A 20,974-nucleotide genomic window follows, 5' to 3' on the forward strand; every position below is an offset into this window, starting at 1 on the left:
GGGCTAGCACATTGAGACGGTTGCCTGCCTTGCATTCATGAGCAGTCAGGGAACATGATCGTTTCTAGTCCGGTGTACTTGGATGTGTTTTATTCTAGAACAGTGGCTCTCAGATGGTAGCGCTTTGGCCATTGGACACTATCCCAGCCTTCCCTTTCCAGGACTGTTGGCTTCCGTAGTTTTAAATATGACACTGCCTATAATTTTCCCTAGCATGAGTTTTATTTAAGTGCCTCTTGGAGGCGCTATCAAAGAGGAAATAAATGTCAAAAAGGCTAGTTTGTTTGCTTTATTTGCATGACTTTTTAAATTGAAGTTTATAGTTGATTTACAATATTGTGTTTGTTTCCGGTGTACAGCAAAGTGATTCAGTTATTTTTTTTTTTTTCAGATTATTTTCCATTGTAGGTTATTATAAGATACCGCCACCTCTCTTTCCTCTTTGGCAACCATAAGTTTGTTTTCTACATCTGTGAGTCTGTTTCTGCTTTGTATATATATTCATCTGTATTATTTTTTAGATTCCACATATAAGTCACATCATATAATAATCGTCTTTTTCTATCTGACTTACTTCACTTAGTATGATTATCTCTAGGTCCTTCCATGTTGTTGCAAATGGCAATATTTCATTCCTTTTTATGGCTGAGTAATATTTCATTGTGTATATGTGTGTGCGTGTGTGTGTGTGTGTATGTGTGTGGCACATATTCTTAAACCAGTCATCTATTGATGGGCATTTGGTTTGCTTCCAAGTCTTGGCTATTGTAAATAGTGCTACTTTGAACATTGGGGTGCATGTATCTTTTCAAATTACAGTTTTTGTCTTTTCTAGATATATGCCCAGGACTGGGATTGCTGGATCATATAGTAGCTCTATTTTTAGTTTTTTAAGGAACCTCCATACTCTTTTTCTTAGCTGCTGCACTGATTTACATTCCCACCAACAGTGTAGAAGGGTTCCCTTTTCTCCACACCCTCTCCAGCATTTGTTGTTTGTAGACTTTTTGATGATAGCCATTCTGACCAGTGTGAGGTGATACCTCATGGTGGTTTTAATTTTCATTTCTCTAATAGTTAGCGATGTTGAGCATCTTTTCATGTGCCTGTTGGCTATCTGTATATCTTCATTGGAGAAATGTCTGTTTAGGTCTTCTGCCCATTTTTTGATTGGGTTGTTTGTTTTTTTGATATTGAGTTGTATGAGCTGTTTGTATATTTTGGAAATTAACCCGTTGTCAGGTGCATCAGTTGCAAATATTTTCTGCCATTCCGTAGGTTGTCTTTTTGTTTTGTTGATGGCTTCCTTTGCTGTGCAAAAACTTTTTAGTTTGATTTGGTTCCATTTGTTTATTTTTGCTTTTATTGCTTTTGCCTTGGGAAACTGATCTAAGAAAACATTGCTATAATTTATGTCTGAAAATGCTTTGCCTGTTTTCCCTTCCAGGAGTTTTATGGTGTCATGTCTTATATTTAGGTCTTTAAACCATTTTGAGTTTATTTTTGTGTATGGTGTGAGGGTGTGTTTTAACTTCATTGATTTACATGCAGCTGACCAGCTTTCCCAACACCACTTGCAAAAGAGACTGTCTTTTCCCCATTGTATATTTTTGCTGCCTTGGTTGTAGATTAATTGACCATAGGCGTGTGGGTTTATTTCTGGGCTCTCTATTCTGTTCCATTGATCCATACATCTGTTTTTGTGCCCATACCACACTGTTTTGATTACTGTAGCATTGTAATATTGTCTGAGGTCTGGGATGGTTATGCCTCCAGCTTTGCTCTTTTTCCTCAGGATTGCTTTGGCAATTCATATTCTTGTGTAGTTCCATGTAAATTTTAGGATTATTTGTTCTAGTTCTATGAAAAATGTCATGGATAATTTGATAGGGATCACATTAAATCTGTCGATTGCTTTGGGTAATATGGCCATTTTAACAACATTACTTCTTCCAATCCAAGAGCATGGGATATCTTTTCATTTCTTTGGATCACCTTCACTTTCCTTTCTCAGTGTCTTATAGTTCTCAGCATATAGGTCTTTCACCTCCTTGGTTAGGTTTATTCCTAAGTATTTTATGTTATTTTGATGCAGTTTTAAAAGAGATTCTTTTTTCTTTCTCTTTCTGGTATTTCATTGTTAGTGTAAAGAAATGCCACAGATTTCTGTATATTAATCTTGTATCCTAGTACTTTGCTGAATTCATGTATTAGTTCTAATATATTTTGTGTGGGATCTTTAAGGTGCATGACTTTTTTTTAACCATTGTTGTCTCTGTCATAAAGAGTAGAGCAACTCTTTTGGATTAAGACTAGGTTCCATATGGAGCCAAATTGTTCCATTCTTGGCTACCTTCTTCATCCAGATTAGTCAACTACTCTGCTACTCTATGTCTCAGCTTTCATCTATAAAATGGAAATGATAACAATACCTACTTTATGGAGTCATTATAGAGAGTAAATGATGGAATGTGCGTAGAACGCTTAGACTAGTGCCTGGCACCACAGGAAGTGTTCAGGAGATACCAGGTGGGTTTCTTTGTTGTTGCTTTTTGTTGTTGTTGCTGAAGCCACTAGGGCAGCACTGTCCAGTAGCAACTAAGCAAGCCACATCCATCGTTTTAAATTTTCTGGTAGCCACATTAAAGCATGTAAAGAGAAACAGGTGAAATTAATTTTAATAATATGTTTTATTTAACTTCGTGTATCCAAAATATTATCGTTTCACCACGTAGGGCTGGCCACATTTCTCACATTTATCTCAAGGCCTTAACAACTAACGAATCACTTAATTGAGAAAGTTTCTATTCCAACACTACATAACGTGCAGTGATTTGAATAAAGGCAGTTTTTTTAAATGGTGGGTGAAGATGCCATTATTAATCCATAACAGGTAGCTTTCATTGTTAATTATGGTTAAATCCTCTTCTTTCTGTAGAAGGCCTTTCTTTAATTGCCTTCATGCAAATCTGTCTGTAGCTACAGGGGGAGGGCATGGCCTGTAGTTAGCTAGCTAGTCTCAGATTTTATTTTTCCAGCCATGGTTCAATAAGTAAAACTTTGGATGCTCCAGGCTATTGGGAATTTAATATTCCCTCATTATTAGCTTGTTTACTAATGAGGCAACCAAACAAGGCCTGACCCGTCACATCTCAAATGTATGACGAAACTCATGTCCATGACCTTAGGTGTGACGTTACAGTCCCTAATGTTTACCCTGGAGTTTATTATTATTCTTATAATGGACTCTGGTTTTGTTTAATTGCCATTCTATATCCATCCTATCAAATATTGTGCACATCAGCCTTTTAAGGGTTCATAATTATATTACTTTTGATATTCTCTCATTGCCCCCTTCAGCCATGATGGTCCCCTCCCCACATCTTATGGACCAGAGCTCTTGCTACACACAAACGGCATGAATAGATTTCAACTTTCCTTTGATTCGAACTGACAGATTAAAAACTAATTATTCTCTGTAATATTTTTACAATAAAAACTAAGTTGAAATGATTTATATATACTTCCAGCCAACACATTTGCAATTCAAGGTTAAAACTGTTCTTGAAACAGCACCAGTTAAAATGCAATTACAGCTCCCCAAGCAGGGATAAAAGAAAGAAATGTTTTACATGTTCACTTCAAAAGTTAAAAAGCCAATTAAATATTATAGAAATAAAAACTTTCATTAATTTTCACTAAATGATAAAGACTTCATTAGTTATATTAAAGTAAAGATAAATCCAAGTGTGTTTATTACCTGCCTCTGGAAAAGAATAGGATGAAGAAAAGTGCTGGTTTTGGGAGGTGGATTCCATTTTTTCCTCGCACCTGCCATCTTGTTCATGGTTCCTAGTTCTTCCTGTGTTGGGCCGTAGGCTGTTTCTTTCCAGAGTGCGGAAAAATGCAAACAAGTTTATATCGCCAGTAGGGAAATGGCAGTAATGGGTGTCCTGCATGCTAGGGACTTTGGAGGTCAGCTAAAAGGAATTGTTTAGGGACTTCTACTATCATCAGATTCAGTTTTTCTGCTGCAGTGTTGCTCTTTCAGTGAATAATGCTGAGGGCCTGTTACGCATGTGGCGTGAAGTGACTGCAAGCATACAAAACAGAGTCACACAGACCCGGGCTTCTAATCCTCACTTCACCTCTCAGTTCCTGTGTGATCTTGGGCAAGTGACTTAATGTCCCTCAGCCCAAGTTCCTTGTCAGTCAATAAGAATAAGAATAATGCCACCAGCGTTACCGGATTTCTATGAGGATTAAGTAAGAGAAAGCATATAACGTTCTTGGCACCTTGCCTTGTGCATAATCAATGCTCAGTGAATATTAGTTGGTAGTGTTAGTGCTATAATAATATTATTATTAACAATGTTACTTTAATGTTATTATTTTGAGCTGAGAACAAGTTAGAAACCAAAACAATGTTTATGAAGTGCTTGTACCTGGCCCATAATGGGTTTGATAAATAGACACTGTAAGGTGCAATATGCATTATACAGATACATAGACACATTATATATGTATACCGTACATTGTAAATATACATATATATTATAAAGAAGAAAAGGAAGGCGAAGCCTCAGAGCTTCTTATTGTTGTAAGCTTAGCATGCAATCATAGTTACCACATTCCTCATAAAATAATAATAATAACAGTAATGACAGTAATACTTATTGGGCACCTTTGGTGCGTCAGGAATTATTCCAAACACTTGATCTGTAGTAGCTCAGTCAATAGTAGTAACCAAAACCACGTGAGGTAGGTAATGATGTGAGCTCCATTATACATGTAAGAAAACCAAAGCACAGAAACATTAAATACTTTGACTGAGGTCGCACATTTAGCAAGTAGAGTTTAAAAACAGAGTTTGTAACCCAGGTAGTGAGTGGAAGCGTTTTGCATTTGGAGAATTAGGCACAGGCCAGAACATTAGGACTCCACGGTAAGAATGGGAGGCTGTTGAAAGGTATTAAACAGAGGTGTGTGCTGTGATCTCAGGTACATTTTTAAAGGTTCACTGTGTGGATGTTAAGTAGATCTAGAAGAGTCAAAGAGATTACACACCAAAAGTGTGGCCCCGTCAGAGGCCAGAGAGACACAGCTTTGAAGTTTGTTCTTTGACTCCAGCGTTACACGGGGCTGCCATGTGGCACTGCTGTCAGAGGCACCTTCCTATTGTCATCTGCTCTGTAAGTGGCATCCCACGGAATCCAGCAAAGTGGAGGTCCGGGTGGTGGCCAGGTTCACCTTTGGTGAGTTTGGGTCTCGAGGCAAGGGTTAAGGACCAAGGGACAGCCTCTGGCCCAGATGATTGCTGATCACCTGCCAAAGTGAAAAGTATAGGCTCCCCTTGCCAATCCGGGCATCATGGAAGTTTCCACTCAATGGCCAAGCATGCCAGTTACGAACAGGAGAGGCCACTGGCAATTTTCATTCAATTCAGAAGAATGACAGAGTTTTAGTAAACGCTGCCAACCTACCGAAGGACGTTTGATGAGTCTACTAAGCTTGTCCTCCTTTTTCCTCTTTTATGAGACTGTCAACGGAAGCTATGATCCAGGGGACAGTATCATATCGCCCAGGTCATCAGTTCTCTCTCAGAACCATCGCATACTTCCTTTGAAATCTTCGGGCAAGTTGAGTTAATGACAAGGATGTGGACGAGCTTTTCAGCCATAGCATGTCATTAAGCTGTAAGAGCAATTTAAGCGAAAGCATTTTTGTGTTAAATTCAGAACCTACCTCTTTTTACATTTATATGACTAATTCTTTCCTGAGGCATCAGAAATAAACTTTTTAGGAGAACTAAATGCTAGCTGTGAAAGAAGCAAGTATTTGAGAGAATAAACAAACCTTCGAGTCACATGGCTGAGGGTCTCCCAGGCCACCCTTTCCTGGCGTCTCAGAGATGAAAGTATTTCAGGACAGGTGGCTAGTCTCTTCCAGAAAAATTTCTGGTGTTACTTGCTATGTGTGGCAGCCCAGTCCATTTTGCTAAAAAAAATCACCCTGAAAGTTAAGGAATTCCTCCCTCTATTCAACTCACGTCTCTAAGGCTTTAATTTTAACCAGTTTCCTCTTATTTGGCCTTCTTTGGACATGGAGAAGAGCTGGTCAGCATCTTTCACATACAAGGGCCTTTAATCAAATTACTCCTCACTCGCCTTTTCTTCACACTAATAAACAATTCCACTTCCTTTAACCTTTCCACACAGGATTTACCCTCCATCCCTTTAATCATTTTGGTTGGTTTTTCCCTAGACTGTCTCCAGAGGGTCTTTGTTAATCCCTTTCATGTAATTTTAAGAAGTTATTTTCTCTGAGGAAGTCTTGAAATCTTCTCTCATTTTTGGAGGCATTCAGTTCTGATTTTGATAGTCCTATCCAGTGAGTACACCTTGCTAGGTTGAGTTGATTTTTCCTTTCAGCACCTCCAATTATTTTCGTCTGAGTGGGTCACTTTTGGACAGAGTAAACAGCCCAGTTTTCTTAGTTTTTCTGCTTTTATTGCCTTTCTCCCTTCATTATAAACAGGGAACATCAGAAGGAAGAATGGGAAGCAAGGCAAATTCTAAATAGCAACGCTGTGAGTTGTTAGAAGAGAAGTTACATGAATTGTAGAAAATTAGAATAATAGGGGAATAACGGGCTACTTTTGCTTTCAGGCTGCTTGAGAGGCCACCCTGCTTCTATTACCTTGATGAAAAAGCAGAAAAGGCTTCATGGTTTATTATCACTTTCCCTGTGCAGGAGAATTGGAGGGGAGGTGGAATGATAAGTGAATTCATAGACTGAAATGATTTTTCTTGACTATGTAAATTCATTGCCTTCTCATGCAAAGAGAGGGCGTGTCAGACTGGAAGCAGGTCATTCTCTGTGTCATTCTCTGAGGCTGTTTGAGAAACACTGAGGTTAGTTCCAGGCTTCAAGACCCCCCATCCAGAAATCCAGGTCCTAATCCTCTTGTTATCTTATCCGTTGGCATTAGCCACCTCCTGATGCTGGAAGTTTAGGGCAGTCACTCCACGCCTGCTTGGGAAGTGTTTTTCTAACACCACCCCACCTTGTAATTCTCTCCTGCAGAAAGCCTTCTGATTTGGCATTCAAGGAGCCAGATGGGCCAGAAAAAGTTCAGTTTCTCTCTTCTTTATTTCATTTTCTTCCCCCAGCTCAAGGAGTTGGTATTTTTGGTGGCTGGGCATTTTACGTTACACTCCATTTCTTTGGTGACAAGAATAACTTTGTGGTCCATTGAGAACAAATTGCTGTCACTCAGCCCCTGCTCTATTCCTCTTATATAATAGAATGACCCTTTCCCCTCCCCCCCCCAGTAAGCAGAATGTTGAAGGCTGCAAAGAATCCTTTTTGATAATAAAAATATGATCCTGGAGTGCTGATTGTTTTTTCTTTGCTTTTCCATAAAAGTTTGGACAGTAGTCTTATGGGAAATGTTTCCTAATAATAATAATGATGATAGCAGCTAATCTTTACTAAGGGCTTACTGGCTGCCACATAGATTTTAATCTTTTCAACAACATTAAGATAGGCAGTACTAGTATTGTATCTGTTTTACAGATGAGGAAACTTGAGTTACAGAAAGCTTGAATACTTTGGCTCTGATTACCCATCTGGTAAATGTTGAACTTGGGCAGTTTAACCTGCACGCCATGGGTTTGGCAACTTTGTGACAGCAACTGCTGAACTGGATCCCTAGTATGTAGGAAGATACTTAGTAAGAATTAAATCGCAAATATTTACTGGCTCTTATACTTTAGGAACTGTTTTAAACACTGTACATGGATGATCTCATTTAATGCTGACCCAAACCCTATCGGGTCGATGCTGCTCTAATTCTCACCATTTTATTGAGGAAGAATTGAGGCTCAGAGAAGTTAAGCAACTTTCTCAGCGTCACAGAGTGCTTGAGCCATGGAGTCAGAATTCCCACCCAAGAAGTCTGGCTCTAGAACCTGCCAGTTTCACTATAACTCTCTGCTGCTTCCTGTAATACTGAAGATCTTGCTGGGGGCCGGAGGGGCGGTGAGGCTGCTGCAGAAAGACTGCGCCTCTTGTCCGAGACACAAACTGCGAAAGTTCTATACACCCTCAAATGAAGTGTTTTCCTGGTTAGTTGGCAGGACAGAAACCGCAGCCAGATAGGCCCATTGGCAGTGATTCCAGCAGGAAGCCTGGGTCCTGCTGGGTTTGTCCCACACAGCTTTGTCGGGCACTTCCTGCCATTCTGTGTTCTTGTCACCCCTATTGGCTTTGGACCCCATAGCTTTCTAACCGATGTTCTTTTTTCTCCTTTTCTCTGGTTCTCTGTTCAGCTCGAGGCTTTTTATTCCATCTTCACCACGGAGCAGCAAGACCACGTCAAGTCAGTGGAGTATCTGAGAAATAACTTTCGGCCACAGCAGGACCTGAACGACAGGGTGGTGTCCAAGTCTGCCGTCCGTGATGCCTGGAACCACGACATGACAGACTTCTTAGAAAACCCACTGGGGACAGAAGCCTCTAAAGGTACATTTGGATTAAGTGCCCTTGCCCAGGGGAAGATTCCTTATCATAAATTACTTTAAATGAAAAGGTGTTCAGAACCAGCCAAGAATTGGAACATGCCGTTAAAAGCATGTTTCTGTGCTAAAAGTGACTTGTCTGGTTGATAAATAGAAGCATTTGTGGGAATAACTTCAGTTAGATACTTTCAGAATTGCCCTTTTCACTAGTAACATATTAGTCCTTCTCTCTGTAATTTAACTTTGTAGCATCAACCCTAACTAGTTGATGTCTTAAAGCTTTTTGGTGTCTTACTTTTTAACTGTTTCCCTGCCGCAATCAGGTGTTTGTCTCTGAGCTCAAACATCAGGACCTCAGACTTGCTCCCAACACCCCAATCTGCAGCTTTCTTACTAACTTCCATACCAGCCAAGAAGCCTCCCTCCAGCTCTCCACTCCCACCAGACATCACATGGCCTCTTTTTTTTTTTTTAATTTATTTTATTTTTGGCTGCATTGGGTCTTTGTTGCTGTGGCGAGCGGGGGCTACTCTTCGTTGCGGCGCACGGGCTTCTCATTGCAGTGGCTTCTCTTGTTGCGGCTCACGGGCTTCGGTAGTTGTGGCACGTGGGCTCAGTAGTTGTGGCTCACAGGCTCTAGGTGCGCGGGCTTCAGTAGTTGTGGCGCACGGGCTTAGTTGCTCCGCGGCATGTGGGATCTTCCCAGACCAGGGATCGAATCCGTGTCCCCCGCATTGGCAGGCGGATTCTTAACCACTGCACCACCAGGGAAGTCCCGGATGAGGAATTTATATCATGAGTGAGTATAATATCTGGTAGCTCAGAATTGCTGACGTTACGACAATTACAAAGTTCTTTCCTAATAAATGGGCTGAACATATGATATATCAGTTGTGCAGAGAGGATGCATAGCCCTTCTTACCTAAGGAAGTTGGACAGGATACTGGTTTCCATTGCATTAAGTTGTCAGAGTGGCCAGGATCTTCCACTGAATGGGCTTTCTCTGAATTTGAGCAGAGCCATGGACCCATCCTTAGATAGAGAGAATCAGTTCTTCATTTTGCAAGGTTACAATGATCATGGTGTGTCCATTGCTGACTTTTTTTTTTTTTTTTTTTTTAATGGCTGTGTTGGGTCTTCATTTCTGTGTGAGGGCTTTCTCTAGTTGTGGCAAGCGGGGGCCACTCTTCATCGTGGTGCGCGGGCCTCTCGCTATCGCGGCCTCTCTTGTTGCGGAGCACAGGCTCCAGGTGCGCAGGCTCAGTAATTGTGGCTCATGGGCCTAGTTGCTCCGCGGCATGTGGGATCTTCCCAGACCAGGGCTCGAACCCGTGTCCCCTGCATTGGCAGGCAGATTCTCAACCACTGCGCCACCAGGGAAGCCCCATTGCTGACTCTTAAGATGGGTGAATACTAAAATGTTTTGTGATCTTTCTAGACACAGAGAGAGATGTAGATGCACTCCTCTTTCTTTTTTAAACCTACTATTGGAGTGTCACATACAGAAAAGTGCACACATAATATGCACACAACTTGATTAATTTTCACAAACTGAATACACTTGAGTAACAAACACCCAGATCAAGAAACTGATATCATTTGCTTCCCAGAAGCACTTCCTTTTCTCCACTCCTAGACACTATCCTTTCCCAGGGGTAACTGTGACCATGAATTAGCCTTGCCTCCTGGTCAATTTCATATAAATGGAATCAGTCGGTAAGTCCTCTTTTGTGTCTTGCTTCTTTTGCTTTACACTGGCTTGGAGAGTTATCTATGCTATTACACGCAGTTGTAGTTTGTTCTTTCTTATGGTTGAATTTCATTGTATGACTGCACCTGAATTTATTTATCCATTTCAATATACATGAATATATGGATTATTTCCATGTTTTGGTAATTATGAAAGTTCTTGAACATGGCTTTTTATGAGCATGTGGACATATCTCTGTTGGGTATGCACCCAGCAGTAAAATGACTACAGCCTAGAGGACACACATATTTTCAGATCTGGTTAGATACTGCCGAACAGTTTCCCAACATGACTATATGTACCACTTTACACTTCTGCCAGCAGTGTAAGAAAGTTTTCTATTTTTTTTAACATTTTTAAAGGCCTAATTTACATACCATAAAGTTCAGCTGTTGTGAATGTACAATTTAACAATTTTTAATAAATTTATAGCTGTGCAGCCATCACCGCATCCACTTTTAGAGCGCTTTCATCACCCCAGCAAGCTCCTTCATGCCCACCTGCCATCTATTCTTTCTCCTAACCTCAATTCCAGGCCACCTCTGATTTGCTTTTATCTTCCACTTGACATTAGGATTTTAAGATTTATACATGTTGTAGCATGTATCAGTAGCTCATTTCTTTTTATTGCTAAATAGTATCCCTATTTGTTTTTTTCAATAACAACTTTATTGAGATTTAATTCGCATACCATAAAGTCCATTCTTTTAGAGTGTACACTTCAGTGGTTTTTTATGTTCACAAAAGTGTGTACTCATCACTACTATCTACTTCAGAACATTTTTGTCACCCCCCAAAAGAAATTCCATACTCATGAGCAGTCACTCCTTTTTCTCCTGTCGCTCCTTCTTTCCCAGCCCTAGGCAACCACTAACGTACTTTCTGTCTCTATGGATTTGCCTATTCTGGAGATTTCATGTAAATGGAATTGTACAATATATGGCTTTTTGTCTCTGGCTTCTTTCACTTAGCATCATATTTTCAAGGTTCATCCATATTTAAGCATGTATCGAATTTCATTCCATTTTATGGCCAAATAAGATATCATTGTATGGATAGACCGCATTTTGCTTGTCCATTCATCAATTGATAGATTCCAGTTTCTGGCTCTTACGAATATTTCTGCTATGAACATTCGTGTTCACATTTTTGTGTGGACATGTGTTTTCATTTCTTGTGGATATAAACCTAGGAGTAGAATTGCTGAGTCATAGGGCAACTCTTTGTTTACATTTTTTAAGAACTGCCAGACTTTTCCCAAAGCAGCTGTACCAGTGTACATTCCCATCGGCATTTTCGGAGGGTTCTGATTTCTCCACATCCTCGCCAACACTTGTTACACATCTTTTTTATTTTAGCCATCCTACTAGGTATGAAATAGTATCTCTCTGTAGTTTTGATTTGCACTTCCCTAATGACTAATGATGTCCCTATTTGTTTTTAAATGATGTTCCTATTTGTTTTAAATTTCATAGAACCATGGTCCATATGACCAAATGCTCCTCTCCATGGCACCGAAGGCTGAAAGCCAGCCACAGATGCTGGCAATCATCAGGCAGCCTGGTGTGCTTAGATTATTGACCTTCGAGATCTGAGTAGAAAAGAGCCAGTATAAAGGAGGAGTCCCTTTCTCTTCTCCAGGCTTCTGCAAAAAAAGATATTAGAAAAGGAAGGGTGGTATTCTGTAATCTTCAGGTGATTCAAAAAGAACAAACCCTGTCTGACTGGCATTCTCTATCTGATCATTATTGGAACCTTTTGGTGCCTAAGAGAGCTATGATGTTGAGCATAGAGCTGTGCATTTATTGGGCTATTGTCGCAGAAGAAAGAAAAATTAATTAATTACATAGGGCAGGCATCAGGAAGCTTTTTTGGTTAAGGACCAGGTATTGGGCCATGTGATCTCTTGTTGCAACTACTCAGCTCTGCTACTGTAGCATGAAGGCAGCCATAGACAATATATAAATAAGTAGGTGTAGAAAATGTCTTCTAATAAAACTTTATTTGTAAAAATAGGTGGCAGTCCAGATTTAGCCTGGGGACCATAGTGTACTGACCCCTGCTCTAGGGAATGGCTCAAACTAAGATGGTGGAACCCAATCTTAGGCTTGTTTGAAGGTATTTTCACAGCGGCCGTGACTGTGAAAGTGTCCATTGGTTGGTTCTGCTTTTCCATGGCACTACAAGATCCTAGGACCAAGTAGAGGTTTATTAACTTGGTAACCATTCACTGACCAGTCCACCTTAAGACCTCTTCATCTTCCACTCCAGAAGTGTAAGTGGAGCCTCTGTAGACTGGGCCCCACTTCCCTTGTTCCCTGGCCGTGACCACTGACTAGTGTTCACTGAGCAGCACTGCAGGGGATGGTTGAGTTGATGTGCCCCCATCCTGCCCTTCTGTCAGGATGATCAGACGTACTAGAAGAGAGAAAACTGAGTCAAGCCATTCAGGCCCAAGCACGAGATGCATCGCCACGTACGACACCAAAAGAAAGGGGGAAAAGTCATCTTAATATTGTATTGTTGCCAAGAAAGATTTATAATGGATGTCATCCGTAAAAAATGTAAAGCTTTAGTTTCCAGTTAATGGAAACAGTATTTAGGCTTGGTGGATTGTTCAAGGGACATCCAATTCACCACTCTGCCCTTTGTCGGTAAATAACTTATACAGACTTCTGGATTTAATGGGCTGTCATTTTAGTTATTCTGCAACACATCCCGGGCACATGGAGGAGCATTTCGGTGATTAAGTGCTGAATACTGTCTATTGTGAAGACTTTTGGAACAGTGAACAGAGAAAAATAACTTCCAACAACATGAAACATATGGTTTATTAATTTAACAAAACCTGTGCAAACCACAGTGGAATCAAAACCACTTGATCTGATAATTTGATTTGATGGCTTAATTAAAGTGACACTGTATAATGTAATAAAAGCAAAGGAAATGAAGAGGACAGTGGGTGGCCTTTGTCCCCTCCAGTCTCCTAAGCCAACGCCGTGGTTTTTGAGAATGGTTTTTGTTTTTGCTGATGGAGGGATCTCTTTGTTAGCTGCATTTTCAGTGCTAAAGATTGCTTCCTGTCTTGGTTAAAAGCAGTTTTTAAGGACGTGTACCAGTGTGTGAGAATGCCTAAATAACTAGCCTATTTTAAATCAGAACACATCGAGAAAGAGCACCACATTTTCCACCAAAATTAGCAAACAAAGAAGTAAATCCACGATGGCTTTTAAAAGGAGTTTGACATTGAAATCATGGTTTTCTGCTATTTTGGGAGAAAATATTAGTGTTGTTCTATTTTCAGTTTAATCATTTTCACTCACCACATTAATGAGCTTGAATTACTTTATCTTAATGAAAGAAACTCTGATATGGAACATTTAATTCCTTTATAGGCAGCTGCCCTCCCAGAAACTCTTCCAAAAAGTTATCTTGGTACTTTTAGTAACTTTCAACACAGAAAAGTGCTAAGGAAAGCACATTTTTAATGCAGCCGCCATGGAGTGTTTTTGACCCCCTTCTTTTAAAAATAACTATTACTAGCTATTAATTTTTAACCTTGGGAGTGATTAAGAAAGAAAGCAAATAGTAGGGCTGTTTTTTTGTAAGACTCTCCAACATCCTGGGTGCTCATACTTTTAAAGGTCATGCCATGTTCTATCAAACATTTTTACAGGCTCAGATATCCCATGATGACTAATTTTATGTAAATAGAGAGTTGGTGTAAGTTGCCTTTGATTGGTTGACATAAAGTTGATATTTCATAGACATTTAACATAGCATTAACTACTTTGGGCTCATGTTTTCTAGCCAGTGAGTTTCTTTTCCCGTGTCAGGCATCTTCATCTACATTGAAGAGCTTTCTCTGGGAGCTGTGCCTGGTACACCTATGCTTAAAAAGGCTACATAGGGGTTTTCATGGGCCAGGTGCTATGCTAGCCTTTTCCGTTCATAGATGGTTTATTTAATCCTCAGAACAACCTCTGCCAGGATGCACTTTCCATTTGTCAAATATTTGTTGAGCATCTACTATGAACAAGTTTTAGGCACTAGAAATAAAACTGAACAAGGGAGAAGAGTCTCTTATGGAGCTTAAGTTTTAGGGGGAAGAAAGAAATAAAGAGGTCAGTGATAAAGCTCTTCGGTGTTGTTCTGCAGATCAAATCAGGTGGTTTGCTAAGAGTGGCAGAACATAGTGAGGCCAAGGGGAAGAGAGCTTCCCTGGAGAGGGTGGGTTGGTCTGGATAAGGAGCCAGCCCTGCAAACTTCTGAGAGGGAAAGGTCCTTTTGCAAAGGCCCTGAGGCATGGGAACCCGCAAGAGTGAAGTCTCAAAAGACCTTTCTTGGTAAGGCGTTAAGACTGTGTTCTTATGCCAGTGGCCTTTGGAGGAGTCTAAGCAGGGCTATGGAACCATCTGAACAGGTTTTTAGACCCATCACTCTGACTGTTATGTGAAGAATGTTTGCAGAGGACCTGGAGTGGAATCTGTAAGACCCACAGGAGGCTGATGGAAGTATTCCTGGCAGGACGACAGTGGTTGGATGAGGGTGATCCTGGGGGATGTAGAAGTGATCCGTTGGGGATGGATTTTGTAACAGAGCCTCTGAGATTTACTAACAGTTTGGATGGAGGATGAGTGGGGGTGAGCAAGGAGAGAAATGCAGTGTTACCGTTTCTCTTTGACAGATGAGGGGCCTGAGATTCAGAGAGAACAGGTGGTCGGTCATCCAGAGCCTCTCAGCCAGGAAATGGTAGAGCTGAGACGTGAACTGAGATCCTCTTCTGTCCAAACACAGCATTCTTTCTATTTTCCAAGGGACTGCCAGCTTCCATATGAATCCACAAGAGGTGGTCTCTGTTTTAAATGGCATCAAGTGGCTTGAGCAACACAGTTTTATTATTATTTATTTATTTATTTATTTATTTATTTATTTATTTATTTATTGGCTGCATTGGGTCTTCGTTGCTGTGCGTGGGCTTTCTCTACTTGCGTTGAGCGGGGGCTACTCTTTGTTGCGGTGCACTGGCTTCTCGCTGCAGTGGATTCTCTTGTTGTGGAGCACAGGCTCTAGGCATGCAGGCTTCAGTAGTTGTGGCACGTGGGCTCAGTAGTTGTGGCTCGCAGGCTCAGTAGTTGTGGCACACGGGCTTAGTTGCTCCGCAGCATGTGGGATCTTCCCGGACCAGGGCTCGAACCCGTGTCCCCTGCATTGGCAGGCGGGTTCTTAACCACTGTGCCACTAGGGAAGTCCCCACACAGTTTTATTATTATCTTTCTGTGAATGAAGGCACTTTAAAAGTCCTTGAGGCAATCGGGTACTCTTCCTAAAGATCAAGTTTTATCTTCCTGAAGGGAATCACTGGTCTCTGTCTTTATCTGCTTGGCTTGCTTTTGGCAGGTTATCTTGGGTCCTTGGGGCAGAGGTTACTGAGGTCTTGATCACAGAGTTAGTCCCTGGGAGGGTCAGTGCACCCACTTGATGTAGATGTTGGGGCCTCCTAGGCTAAGGATATTGTGCATCCTTGAATCAACAGGACCTAACACAGTACCTAAAATATAGTAGGTATATGGTCATTGTTCATTAAATGAATGAATGGGGAGACAATATAAGGGCAATGGGTAAGAATGTAGACTCTGGAGTCAAGCAAACCTGGACTCAAATTCCACGCCAGTCATTAACTTCTGCACATCTTTGCTCTAGTTGATATCTAAGCCTCAGTTTCCTTTCTGTAAAATGGAGCTAATAATCACATCCCCTTCCTTGGCTTGTGGGCTTTTAAGTGAGACAGTATAGAGAACAAATAGCACAGAGCCTGGGACACGGAAAGTACTCTGCAAATAATTGTACTTCCTTGTCTGTAGGTCAGCATTGGCTTTCAGGACAACCTATTACATGTGACATGATCACTGGAGAACACATTTCAAAACAATGGGACCACATTCTCTTCCTGGTAGAAATGTGAAGCCAGATTGCCTGAAATAGTTAAAACCTTTCCAGTGAATCCCACGGTCCATAGCGTGGTCCACACGTCCTGTCCCCCTCCCCAGCCCCGCCTTGCCCTTCACTTTTCTTCGCATCCTGCACCTCGGTCCACCAGCCGCACTGCAGTTCCAGCAGCCTCTTCCCTGGAAGGCCCCGGCCTCACCTCTGTGCTTCATCCATCCCTTGTCAGCCTTCAAGGCTCAACTCAGTGGTCCTTCCCCATGAAGTTTCCTGGCTGCCTTGGCCCAGACACTGTCGGGGCACCAGTACCTTTCTTTTGTAGCATTCTCAGTGTTGGAATTTTACATTCATTTATGTATTTTTTTTTTCCTAATACCTAACTCTCCCACTAGCTTATAAGCTCATAAAGGGTAAAACTGTTTTGTTTTGTTTTTTCTTTTTTTGTTGGAGAGAGGGTACAGTGCTCACTGTTGGCGCCTTAGTAAATATTGGACTGGAGGGAATGATGATGGATGGATGGTTGGATGGGTGGATGGATGGATGGATGGATGAAGGGATAAAGCTAACCCACACATGCCAGGTGGCCAGGAGTGAAAAGATTCTTGCTACAAGAGTTGGCACAGTTGAGGCGTTTACGATCTAGCCCAGGCTAGGTGCTCTAATGGGAGGAATGTAAGCAGGCATTTGCAGCAGGATTCCACACCACTCCCAGGACCTGAAATCGGAGAGCTCCTAGGATTTGGGAAGCCATCTTCCAAAGCCATTTGACCATAAGCCACTTGGATGGAAGTGTTCGTATCAAAACACCATGGAGAGAGGGCTTTCCTCTCTGTCCCAAGGAACAGCTACGTTTCCCAGCCACTCCACCACTCCTAAAAGCAGAGAAAGGGAAGCACTGAAGGAGGCAGGCGCTGGTGTCAGGAGGCTCCCAGGCAGAACCACGTTGTGGCTTGGGAGCCGTTGAGCTGATATCGCTAACAGATGCCAGGGCCCGCCTGTTGTTTTCACCCTTTATAAATATCACCTCATTACTTAATCCTCTGTCTCCAGGCAGGTAGGCCTGGAGAGTTTGATCTTCAGGGCAGACTTAGGCACCCTCCTATGGCTTCAGCTTTTCTCTGCTCTCCAGGAAGATCTTCCCTGACATTGGGTTTGTTTGTGTGAGCACCGTGGTGCTTATGAACTGCAGTCTGGAGATTAATAAAGGCCACCAGCATCCCTCCTCCCAGAGGGACACACTTCCCCTTTCTGTCGCCAACGAATGTTCACAGCCCATGGAGCAGGAGACTCCGAGATGCTTGCGTGCATCTCCTTCTCCTCGGAGTCACGGGGGTCACGGTGGCTGGGAGGCAGACAATTTATCTTCTCCGTTCTTCCCACTGATTCTTCTGTAAACAAACACAGGCTGGTTGAGGTGGTTTTCCTTAAGGTTCAAGGAACATGGGCCGAACCCTTGGCTTTCTCGGGCGTAAGCAATGTTGTCACCTCCCCAGTCCTTGAGACCATGTGTAAAGGCACAGACGGGGAGACCATGATGAGGCCTCTGGGGTCATCTTTTTCTCTTCTAAGCACAGCCGGGGGTCATCACAGTTGCTGGCTTCTCTCCTGGGCCCTCTCTGGACTGGTTTTGTGATTCCAAAGCACTGGCTTGGACCGAAATGAGTGTCTGGGCTGTCCCATGTCACATCTCTGCCTGTGTAGACAAGGTGCCGTCTGTACATCTGACACTAAGTGCTAACAGGTATCATCTGTCAAGTGCACAGAGCCCTCTGGTTTCCATGCAAAGGCTTCCGGGAAGAGAGGAGCCTTCTCCGTGAGGAGTGTACTCAGCATCTCAAACTGTTGGTTTTCACAGCCAGCTAGAAGCCCAGTTCCTCGGAGCATAAGGATCCGTGTGCCTGGGGTGGCCAGGAGGCCAGGGTTGCTCCGTCTCTCCCAAGTGCTGCACAGCTGATTTCCCACTGGGGCCCACTAGGGGCGCTGCTTGTTCGCAGCCCGGTCTCTCCAATTTAAGGGGCAGGCTCCCTGATCTCTTGGGTCCTCTTGACCAAGCCTCGGAGGCGCTGCCTGAGGCCAGTCCCCAGGTGTGGAAGATCCTGGAACCATGCCAGAGAGGGCCATCCTTACCAAATGATCCAGGTGCCACACCTGGGGGTTGGAACAAGGTTGGCAATTAAACAATGGAGCTCATCCAATGGCCTCCCTGAACCAGAACAAGTAAGAGAGGCAGGTGCCAAGGAAGAATCAGAAATTCAAAGCTAGTAAGGTGAATGTTGGGAGACATTAAAAGGAGAACGCTCCTTTTAAATATAGCGGGTCCCTAAGTGATACCTAATTCTAAGACAAAACTTATTTTAAGGACCAAATTGAAACAAATGAGGTGGGCATCTTGGCCTATTGAGTCACAGTCATCTAGAATCAAGAACTTAAATAAAAGCCTGGCTAAACCCATCAGTGTGGGTCACTAGTTGATCTTTTTTTTTTTTTTTTTTTTACATTTAATCACTTTTTTTTTATACAGCAGGTTCTTATTAGTCATCAGTTTTATACACATCAGTGTATACATGTCAATCCCAATCGCCCAATTCATCACACCACCACCACCACCCCCTGCCGCTTTCCCCCCTTGGTGTCCATATGTTTGTTCTCTACATCTGTGTCTCAATTTCTGCCCTGAAAACCGGTTCATCTATACCATTTTTCTAGGTTCCACATATATGTGTTAATATACAATATTTGTTTTTCTCTTTCTTATATACTTCACTCTGTATGACAGTCTCTAGATCCATCCACGTCTCAACAAATGACCCAATTTCGTTCCTTTTTATGGCTGAGTAATATTCCATTTTATATATGTACCACATCTTCTTCATCCATTCGTCTGTCGATGGGCATTTAGATTGCTTCCATGACCTGGCTATTGTAAATACTGCTGCAATGAACATTGGGGTGCATGTGTCTTTTTGAATTATGGTTTTCTCTGAGTATATGCCCAGTAGTGCGATTGCTGGGTCATATGGTAATTCTATTTTTAGTTTTTTAAGGAACCTCCATACTGTTCTCCATAGTGGCTGTATCAATTTACATTCCCACCAACAGTGCAAGAGGGTTCCCTTTTCTCCACACCCTCTCCAGCATTTGTTGTTTGTAGATTTTCTGATGATGCCCATTCTAACTGGTGTGAGGTGATACCTCATTGTAGTTTTGATTTGCACTTCTCTAATTATTAGTGATGTTGAGCAGCTTTTCATGTGCTTCTTGGCCATCTGTATCTCTTCTTTGGACAAATGTCTATTTAGGTCTTCTGCCCATTTTTGGATTGGGTTGTATGAGCTGTTTATATATTTTGGAGATTAATCTTTTGTCTGTTGATTCGTCTGCAAATATTTTCTCCCATTCTGAGGGTTGTCTTTTCATCTTGTTTATGGTTTCCTTTGCTGTGCAAAAGCTTTTAAGTTTCATTAGGTCCCACGTGTTTATTTTTGTTTTTATTTCCATTACTCTAGGAGGTGGATCAAAAAAGATCTTGCTGTGATTTATGTCAAAAGGTGTTCTTCCTATGTTTTCCTCTAAGAGTTTTATAGTGTCCAGTCTTACATTTAGGTCTTTAATCCATTTTGAGTTTATTTTTGTGTATGGTGTTAGGGAGTGTTCTACTTTCATTCTTTTACATGTAGCTGTCCGGTTTTCCCAGCAACACTTATTGAAGAGACTGTCTTTTCTCCATTGTATATCCTTGCCTCCTTTTTCATAGATTAGTTGACTATAGGTGCGTGGGTTTATCTCTGGGCTTTCTATCTTGTTCCATTGATCTATGTTTCTGTTTTTGTGCCAATACCATATTGTCTTGATTACTGTAGCTTTGTAGTATAGTCTGAAGTCAGGGAGTCTGATTCCTCCAGCTCCGTTTTTTTCCCTCAAGACTGCTTTGGCTATTCGGAGTCTTTTGTGTCTCCATACAAATTTTAAGATTTTTTGTTCTAGTTCCATAAAAAATGCCATTGGTAATTTGATAGGGATTGCATTGAATCTGTAGATTGCTTTGGGTAGTATAGTCATTTTCACAATGCTGATTCTTCCAATCCAAGAACATGGTATATCTCTCCGTCTGTTGGTGTCATCTTTAATTTCTTTCATCAGTGTCTTATAGTTTTCTGCATACAGGTCTTTTGTCTCCCTAGTAGGTTTATACCTAGGTATTTTATTCTTTTTGTTGCAGTGGTAAATGGGAGCGTTTCCTTAATTTCTCTTTCAGATTTTTCATCATTAGTGTATAGGAATGCAAGCAATTTCTGTGCATTAATTTTGTATCCTGCTACTTTACCAGATTCATTGATTAGCTCTAGTAGTTTTCTGGTGGCATTTTTAGGATTCTCTATGTATAGTATCATGTCATCTGCAAACAGTGACAGTTTTACTTCTTCTTTTCCAATTTGTATTCCTTTTATTTTTTTTCTTCTCTGATTGCCATGGCTAGGACTTCCAAAACTACGTTGAATAATAGTGGTGAGAGTGGACATCCTTGTCTTGTTCCTGATCTTAGAGGAAATGCTTTCAGTTTTTCACCATTGAGAATGATGTTTGCTGTGGGCTTGTCGTATATGGTCTTTATTATGTTGAGGTAGGTTCCCTCTATGCCCACTTTCTGGAGAGTTTTTATCATAAATGGGTGTTGAATTTTGTCAAAAGCTTTTTCTGCATCTATTGAGATGATCATATGGTTTTTATTCTTCAATTTGTTAATATGGTGTATCAC

At 41.6% G+C, this 20,974-nt stretch overlaps 1 protein-coding gene across 4 annotated transcripts in view; it reads left to right on the forward strand.

The window, feature by feature from the left end:
• Positions 1 to 20,974, forward strand: part of PTPRG (protein tyrosine phosphatase receptor type G) — a 721,438-nt gene that overhangs the window by 572,708 nt on the left and 127,756 nt on the right. For all 4 annotated transcript variants that reach the window (XM_036869404.1, XM_036869405.1, XM_036869402.1 and 1 more), the window contains exon 8: positions 8,334 to 8,526. In XM_036869404.1, the coding sequence (XP_036725299.1) occupies positions 8,334 to 8,526 (193 nt within the window). The remainder of the gene's footprint in view (positions 1 to 8,333; positions 8,527 to 20,974) is intronic.

Source organism: Balaenoptera musculus, chromosome 11 (genome assembly GCF_009873245.2).
Source record: "Balaenoptera musculus isolate JJ_BM4_2016_0621 chromosome 11, mBalMus1.pri.v3, whole genome shotgun sequence".
NCBI classification, from domain to species: Eukaryota; Metazoa; Chordata; class Mammalia; order Artiodactyla; family Balaenopteridae; genus Balaenoptera; species Balaenoptera musculus.